The sequence below is a fragment of the Austrofundulus limnaeus genome, unplaced genomic scaffold (assembly GCF_001266775.1).
Source record: "Austrofundulus limnaeus strain Quisiro unplaced genomic scaffold, Austrofundulus_limnaeus-1.0 Scaffold22, whole genome shotgun sequence".
In the NCBI taxonomy this organism is placed as follows: domain Eukaryota; kingdom Metazoa; phylum Chordata; class Actinopteri; order Cyprinodontiformes; family Rivulidae; genus Austrofundulus; species Austrofundulus limnaeus.
In genome coordinates this window covers 833,955-847,039 of record NW_013952424.1, presented here as the reverse complement: position 1 = coordinate 847,039, position 13,085 = coordinate 833,955, and the positions used below count along the sequence as shown (strand labels likewise).

General features: G+C 40.5%; 1 protein-coding gene across 2 annotated transcripts in view; it reads right to left on the bottom strand.

The window, feature by feature from the left end:
• LOC106514729 (mitogen-activated protein kinase kinase kinase 12) overlaps positions 1 to 13,085 on the bottom strand; it is a 32,729-nt gene that overhangs the window by 13,782 nt on the left and 5,862 nt on the right. The window contains exons 1-2 of one of the 2 annotated variants that reach the window (XM_014004130.1): positions 3,806 to 4,210; positions 1,715 to 2,278 (exon numbers count right to left, since the gene is read on the bottom strand). In XM_014004130.1, coding sequence (XP_013859584.1) covers positions 1,715 to 2,243 — 529 coding nt within the window. In that variant the 5' untranslated portion in view covers positions 2,244 to 2,278; positions 3,806 to 4,210. Of the gene's footprint in view, positions 1 to 1,714; positions 2,279 to 3,805; positions 4,211 to 13,085 lie in introns of those variants that run through there. The other variant, XM_014004131.1, reaches the window with a different exon arrangement.

Genomic DNA, 13,085 nt, shown 5'->3' with positions numbered 1-13,085 from the left:
TGTTCGTACGAACAAAAGTAAGAGAAATTTAGGATAAGAATACGAACATGTTCTTGCATGAGGCCCAGTGTTTGTCCCATTTGTTTCTATGTGATGGATACTTTTAGGACAGGAGAGAAACTGTTAATTCAAAACACAAAAATCCTTGCAAAGTAACACCTTACATCCTAGTCAGTGGAGAGCAAAACCGTGAATGAAAGCAACATTWTTACTAATGAACAATTCTGCAGCGAAATACTCAAACTTGCTTGAAGCCTCAGCAGATCAGAACCTGAGCTGATATCTTGTTCTGTAGATGAACCTCCCAACCTGAGACCCGGGGCTGTGATCAGACAGACAGGGAAGCTCTAATCTCCASTGGGTAATTCTCTCTCAGCCTCTTAAATCCTGCTTAGTGCCATTGTGGGGCTGACGCCAAACAGGGGTCCAACGCTCAGGAGGGGTTTGGAGGAAGGAGAGGGATTTGAGGAGCTAATGTAGGCTGAACAGAGTGGTGGGAGAGCAGCAATAGTGGTGTGTGTGTTTGTGTGTCAAGAACGAAGATGGGGGATTCCCCACGGGTCAACAAGGGTCTACGTGGCTGAAGATAGGCTGTTAATATACACAGAAATATATACAGTACATCCTGCTGAGGCTGACCCAGGAAGAACAGCAGCACATGCTGCATTCAGACACATTTATCATATTAATGAGGATATTAATCATTAATGCTCTCCAGTGATTGATTGWGGACTCCATCTCTAATGAGCCTCTCAAATGATGAAGACATCATCTGATACAAAATACTCTACAATTCTATTTTTATTCAAAATTTAAAAAAAAAAAAAGACCAGACACCTTTTTCATTTGCCAGAAGATATTTTCCTGGTTTTAGGATTTTCTCTAGSTTAAAAGGAGATTGGTATGAGGCGCATTCAGCTGCTCGAAGCCATTTTTATAATATCCATCGTGGAGTCATCAGCGTATGGTGTGATTGTGCAGAAAGGAGGGCAGCGAGRTGCAAACGGACTGGAAGTGATAACAAAACACGATGAAAAGGAGAGACAATGAGAGGCAGAAGGAGGAGGGGAGACGAGGCGAGGTGAAAAGCGTTTGATACGAGGTGCCGTGTTCTTGTCCAGGTCTGGCGTCTCGTCTGACTTTATATGTTAATGCCAGTGCTGGTTATTAGGCCGGCCCTTATTGGCAGATGTGTTCGTGTGCGCGCGCGCTCGTCGTCGGGYGCACGTTTGAGTGTGTGTCAGGTTTGTGTTAATAGAGATGAGAGGTGCGGGGTCAGAACATGGCCATGCATAATTCATGAAGCAGATTTGGCAGAGGAGTCTCAGGGGAGCCCTGTGCTTTTGTAGTGGCTGCAGACATAAACAACAGAGCGTCACAGGGAGCTATAGCCTCACTGAGGGAGGGGGGGGCGGGGGTAGTGGGAGGTGGGCACAAGCATGGCAAATAGATGGGATGAGGGGGTATCAAAGGGAAATAGGTCTCCTTTTTCAGCAGCTCATTTATTTCAAAGTGTTTGTTTACAACGTGTGCTTTGTGGGAGTCATTTTTCTGTCTACTACTTAATGTAATTAAACCAGAGATAAGAKCTTTTAATTAGCATATCAAAGCCTCAAACCAAAATTTAGTTGGGGGGGAGTGGCTGCTTTTATTAGTCAATTAAAAGCCACTATTGATTACAGTGTATACACAAATAACTTTCACCCACACTTACCGTCCAGGTCGTGTTTGTGCTCTGTGGAGTAAGCCTTGCCGATCATAGTCCAGACAGGTCGCAAGCACCCAAACAACCCCTCCAGGAACCCCCCGCCCCCTCCCGTGGACTGGCACTGTAACCTGGTGTCGTCCGCCTGGCCCCTGACCACAGAGGTGTCCAGCTCCTGGCCCTCTCCCTCTGTCCTTCCACCATCGTGCTCGTGCAGTTTCAGCACGCTGTTGGCAAAGTGCTCCTGTTGTTCATCACTGGGTGTCTGGTCGTGTCCGGGAGTTTTTCCCTCTCCTCCTCCCTCTCCTCCTCCTCCTCCTCCTCCTCCTCCTCCTCCTCCGCCTACCCCAGGTTCTTGAGCACCCCCGGTGTCTATGGAGAGGACGTTTCTGAGGACACACTGGGTCGGGGTCAGGTCCATTTCGGGTGTGCAGGGTGTTTCGGCATCGAGGCGGCGAAAAGACGGGGGGTCAGAGAGGGGTGTGTTGAAGCCGGAGAGGGAGGGTGAGGGGGCACGAGGCTCGTGAACAAGCGCCATGAGGGGCTGCAGTAGTTGATTGAAGCAGTGGGAGCCTTAAAGAGACCAAAACAGAGGGACRTGCAGAATATTATAACAGAGCTGAAAACTCAAATCACTGCAGTGATTTGTACATTTAATATTGTTAGGAAGTGATCAGGAACTGCRAAAAATCTTATTGGATGTTTCTGAAGGCCCAAATCTGACCCAGTTACATCTGAGCTGTGTGTGAATGCAGACAGAAAGGTCAAATCYCCCTCAAATTGGGATAAAACACCATCTTTACACACTGCAAASTGAGTGAGAAACATTAGTGCAGATGAAAACAATCAAGCCACATATTTCAGCACATTAATCCTCTTTGGGATTTGTATTTTGCAATTTGATGAAACAGGTGAAACTCGACCAATAACACTTAGACAAGCGTCTAAATGTGTTCTTTAKAAGATGTGCCAGCTGATTTAAGGTGTGTGTATTAAGGACAAAAGAGCCTCATGTCTGGACCATAAATCTGAGAGAGCCTCTGCTGAAGACTGCCTGTAATTAATGGCACAAATAAAAAATGATCTTCGTCTCTCTGACAATCACAGGGAGCACAAATGTGTCGTAAATAACGCAAGTCACCAGGCTACGTGTTTAGTTTTGGATTGGCTCTTGTTTAACAAGCATAAAAAAGTGTCCTACATAAAAGCTAGCTGATAATCYAGCTGGTATATATTAAAACAGAGGGTGATTATGAGAGAACTCCGTCAGCTTCTTCAMAGCTCGACACGTCTCCAAGGACAACCGTGCACGCTTAGCCAGGAAGGGAACCATATTAATTCTTGAAATAACCTATTCTTCTTATGTTCTGTTTTCACTGATARTATGACAAAAACATGGCAGGTTTGTCTGTGCAGCTAAATATGATGCATGTTATACTGTAATAATCCAAATAAAAGACAGTATTGTGTTATTTGGAAATGCAAACTGCAGAGTGTCAGTGTTTAGTGGGATTCTGTGAGCTTTACTTCAGCTGTTTTCGTATCTGAAGTTCATAGTCTATGTTTTCCTGCATATTAACATTTATATGCCTGCATCTGATAAGCTGTCTGAAAATTATCCACAACCTGTAGTTTCAAGGTTACTATTATTACTCTTAAACCACCGATTAGTCTTACAAAAAATAAAAATAAAAGAATCATCAGCTAAATGATAACCACAAGCCCTGAAATCTGAGGAAAAAAATTCCTCATTAAATTTTTCTGCTCTAAAAGGAAATCAACTCAAGGGACACATCTGGTGTAACCCATCATTCACATCCGACTGATCCTGCCTCTTAATGGTCCTGCTTTATTTCTCCGAGTGTGTTTGTGTGGAGGTATCAGCTGCAGGAGCAGGCTACGCTCGGTTCCAGGCCAACGCGTCCCGGATGTTTCTGAGGCGCATCATTTCCTCCACCGCCTCCCTGAAGCCTCTCTGACAGCATCAGCGTTCCAGTCAAACACAAACTGACAGTTTACTTTAAAATGATAAAGACAAGTATCAGCTTTTTTTCTTTCATCCACCTGCTCCTCTGAATGATGCCAATCAATGGTTCCTACCTCAGCGGGAGTCCATCTCTGTTACGCGAGAGCCTTTTCCTCTTGAGTTTGATGTTTTATTGTAAAAACCACAAAAATAAAACGTCCTTTCTGCGCGTAACACCAGCAGCATCCACGCTCCCCTCTCCGCCTCCCCTCCTCTTCATCTGCATCCAGCGAGCTTTGCCTGGGCTGCGTTGAATCAAGCCAGCAGTAAACACAGACGCGCTCCCTCGGCTCGCTGTTTTCCCCCTCCTCCTTACGCCTCCTCCTCCTCCTTTTCCATTGCCTTTTTAACGACGAGATCTGCGCGCACTCGTCAATTTAAAGCCCCGGYCTCATGTAGTAAACACGGCCGAAGAGGAGAAGGAGAAGGAAGGATGGGAAGGGAGGGAGGCAGGCGGCGTAACCGTCCTCCTATCAGCGCACACGTGCGTCGTGACGAGCGCAGTCCGGTGAGACCGGGACGCGCTCAGGTACTGGGTTTGTTGGTGAGAGAGACTTCACTCTGGCAAGAGAGGTGGGGTGGTGGTGGGGGGGGGGTCAGCCGGTGTGTGAGGTGATCAAAATGATGTCATTCCCAAAGCACGCAGCATTTGACTGGACAGCACCGTGTAAATCCTTTCAGACCCTATTAACGCCGCGCGCGCGGAGGGCGCAGTAATTGGTGCGTTTAATCTGAGTGCGCCGTCTGCCACCGAGTGGAGATGAAGGATGGATGACAGCTTGTTTCAGATCATTACTGACCCATTTCGCTGAGACAGGAAGAGATGGGTGACATTTGAGGAAACTAAGTGAGACTTTTTACCCAGGTGACTTGTTTCTTCCACTTTAATGAACAAATATGTGAAGCTAATATCTGAGTCATGTCCCCAGACCTCCAAAAAACACAGTGGCTATAATTCAGCATCACCCAAACAATGACCTACAATTTGATGTGGTAGTAGCTGAGCGTTATCTTTAATACAAATTCTGAGCTTGACATAATATCTGCTAAAATGCTGTCATTTTTCAGCTTAACTCCTTAATTTAAGACTTCAACACCTTCAATTATTCATGTTCTTAATATGTCATGGAAATATGCCGGACACAAGACTGCAAGTATATAAGCAAATGACAAACCCATCCACAATAACAATATTGGGGATATTTGACTTTGTTTTATTGTGTTTTTTATTTGTGTATTATTTGATTACTACTTTTTATTTTTCTATATTATGATAGTATTGTTTTCTATGACTGTGTGCAGCACTTTGGTCCTGTCGGTGTTTAAAGTGCTTTACAAATAAAGTTAGTATGGTATGGTAATACAAGAAAATATTCACACAGCACACAATTTCAAAGAAATGTACTGTTCCTTTGGTGCTTTTTCAAAAAACTTAGCATGAAAAGTAAGGAAATTTGTGTTTGGTGGATTATTTTTGTTGTAACATTGTTTCCTGGATAGCAACTGTCCTTTTAAACGGTGCCACATTTGTAAGGAACATGCATTTGTGGGATGAGTAGTACAGCTGAGTTGTTTGTGCACAAATTTGCTGAACCTAAATCAAACAGCTTATTTGTTTTTGTGGTTATTGACACGTTTTGAGCTTCTGGTACCCACAAGTGCTGCCAATCATAAGATGTATTGTCAAGAAACATTGTTACAACAAATAAATAATCTGACAAACACAAATTTCCTTGCTTTAAATTGATTTTTTTCTTGATTTTAAAAGTCTTTTAATCTAATTTAAAGCTTAACATTTTGAATAATTTAGTGAGATTAGGGTTTGTTTAACAAAGAGGTAACAAAAGATCACAGAAGCCTGTTGATAACACACAAAAATGAAAGACTAAACTGCAGCTCAACTGTGAAATCATGAAATCAGTGCGAAACACGATGAATTTGTTTTTGGTTCAGACAGAAGTGTGTTTGTGAAACAACTGGAGAGTCCATGCCAAACTTTTGTGTCTAAATGTTTGTAGCTCCATGACCCTTTTTCAGCACGAAATCCAAATCCAGCCCTTATCTCCCAGATTAAGCCCATGTTGGATTTAAACCCATAACGATGACCTCATCGTGCTGCTTAGACAAGAGGGGGAACTCCTATAGTGCACAAACTGCTGCACAAATAAAAGCAGTGAAAGCCTTCTTGTGCTCTTTAATGATTACAAAACCAGATTTAAAAAGTGTTTAGTATCACCAGAGAAAAGAAAAACAGAGTTTTTAAAATCCTTTCTGACTCTAAACCCATTTTTCTGGGTGTATTTTGTAAAAATAATAAAATAAAGAAGTGTTAGAAGTATTTTTCATCACACCTATTAGAAGCTGAGAACAAAAGATGAAAAAATAAAAGTGGAACTATTTTTATTCAGACAACTTACATGTCTTTCCAAAACTAAAATGTGCAAGTTACTGTCAGAAAAGGTTGACGTTTTTGAATATTTAATTGCATTTAGTTTCTTAAAATAACTTCTGTGCTTTTATTCTGTAAAATTATATTTTTCCATTAAGTTTTCATAATAATATTCAAAGAACCATGCCCAAAAATGATGTTTGTAAATGTTTAATGCGCTTTTAATATCGCATGAAAAATAAGTCGAACTATAAGCAGCTTTTATTGCCATCTAACTACCACTCCTCTTCTTATTCTGACTTCAGGCGCTCTGAACAAAGCACCATGTGTTCTCCTCTATTTCTATCTTTTTCTGAAAACTTTCTTCATCATTTATTTATGTGAGCTTGCGTTTTCAGTACGGATCCTCTTCGGGGAGGTTCATAGCTTTAAGGATCAGAACAGCTGCTTCTGATGTCCACCAGCACAGCTTCTATAAGAAACAAGAGTTGTACGTGTAAAGAAACAGATTAAACATAATCCTCCAAACACACATCTATAGTTTTAAATAAATGTCGCCAACGCTCAATTTTAAATAAGCTGGATTGTTTCCCTCTCTGAAKCAGATTTTCTGTAATTACAGTCAACTTGAAGCAAACTCAGACTGCTAATAGAACGGCTCTCCAGCACACACGCGGTGGCATCCATCCAAATAGCTGATGTAAAGTGCTGCATTGCTTGGCAACAGGCGTCATTAGCTGCAGGAGGGAATTAACAGAAGCCTGCGGAAGGGAATGTCGAGAGGAATGTCATGTGTGTGGGCCTACATACCTCTGAATTCGGAGCGTACAGTGTGAGGTGCGAGGCTCAATGCCAAAGGGACACAGATTGTCCCAGACTGGTTGGGGGTGGGAGGTGGTGGTGGGGGGTGGCTGGAGGTGGCAGGAGAGAGGTTTGTGCGTGCACATTTGTGTGATTGGGAGTAGTATAGAGGCTGAGGGGGAGGGCAGCTTCTGGCTCTTTGAAGAGCCTTGTTGTGGTTTCTCACCGAGAGCCTCGTGTTCCTCGTTGTCACTTGATGCGGCTGAATAGGTGACCAATCATCACGTCTTAAATGAGCACTCTGCTCTACCACCCAGACTGGAAACTAACAGCAAAATAACTATCTTTTAGATTTCTAAAATCAACAAACAAAAATAGAAAATCATGCATGTTTTGGGGCTCTTATATGAACATATAAGCGACATACATAAATTCTTTTAGATTTTTACTTAAGACTTACTTTTGTAATAAGGCTTTTAATATTTGATAATTTTTTTGTTTGTTTTTGGTTTTATTGTAATTGATTGGTATATTTTGTTTCATGTTATCTTTGATGTTTAACTTATTTTTCAATGTAAAGCACTTTGTAACATTTGTTTAGAAAGGTGCTATACAAATAATGTTGTTATTATTATTTTTTTTTTCTGTCGTCGCAAAAAGCAGAAACACGTTGGAATAATGCTAGAAAAGTCTGCGTGTATGATAATCAAATATGATTTAATTATGAGCGACAAACAAACAGAACTGAACCAGGAATTTCTGCACGATTGTGACTGACTCGTCAGCAGAAAACAGCCAGTCATATAACATTATGTTAACACCATGTGACAGTTTACAACCAATCACAGATTGCCAAATATACTGTCCAGCCTATGACAGGGCTCCTAGCTCAAAGAGTTTGTTATCAAACAAGAGAGTTCAGTCCGTTGCGGAGTCCTGACAAACAGACTACGAGCCGAAATGAGCTATCAGTAAGATACGAGTGATGGACAGTGTCAAGGTGAAACAGATGTAAATAATTAGTCCATGACAATTATTATTATTATTATTATTATTATTATTATTATATATGCACCATGCAGTGATCACTTCCTGTCTGCTGGATGAAATCGTCCGGTGGTGTGATCAGTCAGGTTGCCACCACTGCACCGTTTGCCTCATCAATTCTGACCAGCAATGACATTTATCAAGAGTGGCGCCAAACAGCATTGGTGGGTGGGAGGGGTGTTGTGGGGGAGTCTTCATTTCAAACAAGATGATCTCACCTCCTGTCTGCAGCTCAGGAAGAAGACGTTTCATTCACAGAGTTCATCCATTCACATAAACACACACGTGTGCAACTGACGCGTCTCCCTGGGGGATGCTGCTGGAGACAGCTGTGCCAAAGAAGCAATACTCAGGTGAGATCACCTCCGGACGCCAAGCTTCCGCTTTCTTTTTTTCAAACTCTTTAAAGATGAGCGCTTGCCCTCTTACGTCACTTGACTTTGCTTACATTACAATGGCACACGCTCAGGAACAACAACAAGATATTACAGAAGACTATGTGAATGACTTTTACAAAAAAGAAAAAAATCTAGTTCTGCAGCACCCACATTTGCCAATTAGGTCATTTATTTTAGATTCTAGAGCAGGTTAAAGCTGCTTTATTTTATTTTGCATATTATGTTGCAAAATTCAGATTTTTTAAAATTTGTTTTGTGGTTCAAAGCCAAAATCGGAGTTTGAGGTTAGCAGGTAAATCAGGTAATGAAAAAAAAAGTATCACATTTTTTTTGCACCATATAGTTAAACTTCCATTTTTCAGATTTATACTTCTTCTTCTTGTCTGGTTGGTTAGAAAAAGCAATATACTGTGATAAAAATCATAAGTCATCATAAAAATGTCAGGAAAAGGGCAGGCRTTTTAAAGAAAATACTTAGAAGACGATTAGATCAAACGCTGCGTCGATTACCATCAATGATGGACCGACTCAACTAATCAGATCAACAAAGTGGCAAGTTAGTAAAAATAAAGCTTAGCTAAAAGAGGATCATTAGCATCCTATTTATGGAAATGCTTTTCTTTTTATCTCTGTACTGAAACTGAAAACAAAGATGGATTTTATATGAAAAAAATAATGCTGGTAGCATCTGAGGTAATTCATCTGGGGGCAGATGTCGACACAGATCATAAAAAGGAACAAGACTTAATTTGGTTAGATGAATTATTTGGTAACGCTTTCTTTTACAGTAACCTTATTAACGTAATTACAAGGTAATAAAAAAAGGTAATTAAATGGTAATTACTACTACCTTATTACCATATAATTACATGGTAATTAGGGTACAATTTTACTATGTAATTGTCTGCAGTAATGTAGCACTTACCTGGTAATGTATTCCAATTCACTATGTAACACCTAAATAAGTAGTAGGTAATTTGTACAGTATTAAAGTTATATTTTATTGCAATTAACCACTAACCCCAAAATTTAGTGGCATTCTTTTGGTTATAGATATAGTGTTGAGTTACTATTGAATAGTAATTTGATTGTAGTTACCCAATAAAGGTAGATTACTAACAGTAGTTTTTTGTACCGTAATTACCACGTAATTACATGGTAATAAGGTAGTAATTACATTTCATTACATTTTCTTTATTACCTTGTAATTACATAGTAATAAGAGTACTGTAAAAGAAAACGTTACCAATTATTTCTATAGAGCACAGTTGTAAAAATCTTTTGAGAACTGAGGTGACAATGAAAATGTTGGAGAGAGACTTTAATGTTTCATTATTTTCTTGCCACTGAACCCTTAATTTTTGTTTTCTGCTGTTTCCCYCCATATAACTCTGTCACTTAATTTTTAGAATACAATGGAAATATGTGTTTCTCACTTTCTTGTGTTATCCAAGTACTAAAAATGAATGTACTAGATATGTATGTACATACAATATTATTGCCAAATAAAATCTATCAAATCAATCAATAAAAGACACACAGCAAGCTCAAAACCTGAAAAAATGTTAGATGTGATGTGAGGCAATACAGCAAAAATGAAGCAAAGCTTGAATAAATATGAAACTTGAAATACTGGATTTTTTTTTACCACTGTTGTCCTAAAGTGATAAAATAGTTATTTTAAACTTTATATAACACTCTGATGTTGACAGCTTCAAGATCAGTCCCAGACAAATGAAGAAACACTTAACTAATTACATCACGCTCCAAAACGAGCAAACTCAACACTCGGATCAACCGTTTCTTTGATCTTCCAATGAGATTACAGAAGTGTCTGATTTTCCTTTGAAACCTTACGAGAAGYGAGGGGGGGTCGGGCGGCCTGCTGCTGGGAGCCTCTGGCGGCCGACCCCGTCACGAGGGGGTTAATAGCAATAAGGGGGAGGTTGGAGAAGCCTTCCTGAAAGTCACGTGCTCAGTGTTGGGAAGACTGGAGCAAAGGAGTGGGTGGGTGATGGAAATGAGAGGGGGAGGAGTCCGGAGCATGTTGCCGTAGAAACAGGATCCTCAGTCGGCTGGTGTGAAGTCAGAGGCGTAATATTAGGAGGTGACTGTGCTCAGATGCTGCTGGTGGTGGTGTGAGGTGGGTGGGCGGATGGGAGGGGTGGGGTGAGGAGCAGGGGGTGACTCACGCTGGAGAACACGCTCTGCATTTAAATGGATGTGGGAGCGAGYGAGCACCTTCATCAGCAGCATCGTCTTCAGTCCTCAGCCCCTTCTCGGGTTAGAATCCCCCCCTCTTCTTTTTTGCTTTCAACTAAATGCAGCGCCGATCCATGACATCCTGCACCACTCTCCTTTTTGAGCATATAATTAATTCATTATGTCAATGAAAAGTCCATTAGAGGAAGTTTCATTGGCTTCACTTCCTCGAGTTGATAAAGGGCATCTATTAGGGGGAACCAAATGCTTAGACAGGCAAGTAAACTACAACCATGTAATTGGTAACAGTATAATTGCACAGCACACACAGCAATTAAAGCGATAATATGTGTAAACCACACTCAAGATTATCATTAGATTAACTACACTTCCCAAATACCCCAAAGAGTGTAGCACCTCACAGCTAAAGYATAGGAGGTGCTAATAATTATGTTTATGTTTTGAGGGGGGTTAGTGTTGGTGGGGTCTTTATTTTTGTCTGCAGGGAAGCTGGTTTTGTATCTCATTATTGCTTGTTATCCATTTTTGATGAGAAACCATAAACAGAAATGTAAAAACTGCTTGTTAACAATTGTAAGTGAGTAAGTAAGTAAAACTTTATTTATATAGCACATTTCAAGATAGAGATCACAAAGTGCTTCAACAAACACAAACAAAAATAAAATAAAATAAAAATAAAAAATAGACAGAGCGAATTTAAACAAATGCAATATTTAAAAAGGTAAGTTTTTAACTGAGTTTAAAAAGGAGTCCACAGAGTCTGCTGATCTTAACTTCAGAGGAAGAGAGTACCAAAGCCTTGGAGCCACAGACGAAAAGCTCTGTCTCCTTTAGTCTTTAATTTTGTCCGAGGGACAATCAGCATGTCTTCATCACACGACCTCAAAGCGCTGACAGGAGTGTGAAAATGTAAAAGTTCAGAAATGTAGTGTGGTGTCTGACCATGCAGAACTCGCCAAGTCAAAACCAAAATATATAACCAGCACTTTATAACCTTTATAATCAGTACCACGCCCAAAATTCACAATAAGTGTTTAAACACTTGCTGCTGTAACATCGTTTACAATCTAAATTTTAGACTGTTACTATTCATTGTAATTACTCAACTGAACAATTATTTGCACTATACTCTGCTGTAATTGCACATCTGTGTTTCTTGTCTGCATTGTGATACTTCACTTTACAGTTATTGGTCTGTGTTTGTGTTGGTAAGTGTTAAATTTGTTTTTTTGTGTACTATCAATAGTTTGTAGTGTGTGAATCTTTGTACTGATGTTGCTGTGACACCTGAATTTCCCCGCTGCGGGAAAATAAAGGCTATTTCTATTCTATTCTATTCTGAAATCTTGAATTTCACTCAATAATGAACTGGGAGCCAATGAACTTGCATTAACAGTGGAGTCACATGACAAAACTTAGAAGGTCTCTTCAGGAGCCTGGCAGCCACACTCAGCACAGACTGTAACCGGTCCAGGGAGGTTTTCGTTAGGCATGTATACAATGCATTACAATAATCTAAACGAGATGAAACAACACCATGAAGTAAAATTTCCATTTCTGAATGAGATACAATGGGGCTCAGCTTTGCTATATTTCGTAGATGGTAGAAACAGGAACAAACCAAAGTTTTAACATGATGATCCAGTGTGAGACCAGAATCAAAAATCATCCCAAGGTTTCTAATTGAAGATTTTGCMAAASTGCCAAGCCCAARGATCTGCWTTATTGCTGGAATTATTTTATCTGGTGAAAATATAATAACTTCTTCTCAGTCATCCAGCTCTTTGTGGAATCCAAACATCGTAGTAAAAGGCCCACTTTTGTAACTTCATGTGGAGAAAACGAGATGCACAGCTGAATATTATCAGCATAACAATGATAGGAAATGTCCTCAAAAGATGACAGGATCGAACCAAGAGGTAGCATATAGAGCAGAAACAACAATGTCCCCAAAACAGAGCCCTGTGGAACACCAAAATGACCAGGGCAGGATTGGGATCTGTAAGTAGATGAGGCCAAAAAGGYTGATCTGTCAGATAAATAAAGAGGACAACCATTTTAAAGCAGCACCTGAGATACCAGCACAACTACTCAGTCTATCTAACGGAGTCGGATGGTCAACAGTGTCAAAAGCTGACGACAGGTCCAATAAAAGCAGAACGGAACAATTTMTCACACTGCATTAAAATGTCATTAGAGACTCTAAGAAGAGCTGTTTCAGTTGAGTGAGGTTTACAAAACCCTGACTGAAAGTGGTCCTGCAAACTATGTTGATCTAGCGCAGCAGTTAGCTGTTTAACTACAACCTTTTCTAGAACCTTGGCCAGGAAAAGAATCTTAGAAATGGGTCTGTAACTACGAAACAAAAAAGAATCTAAGCCTTTTTTAAGAGTGGGTGGATGACGGCACTCTTTAGATCAGGGGTGTCAAACTCCTGTCCTCGAGAGCCGCTATCCTGCATGTTTTAGAGGTTTTCTTGCTCCAACACACCAGATT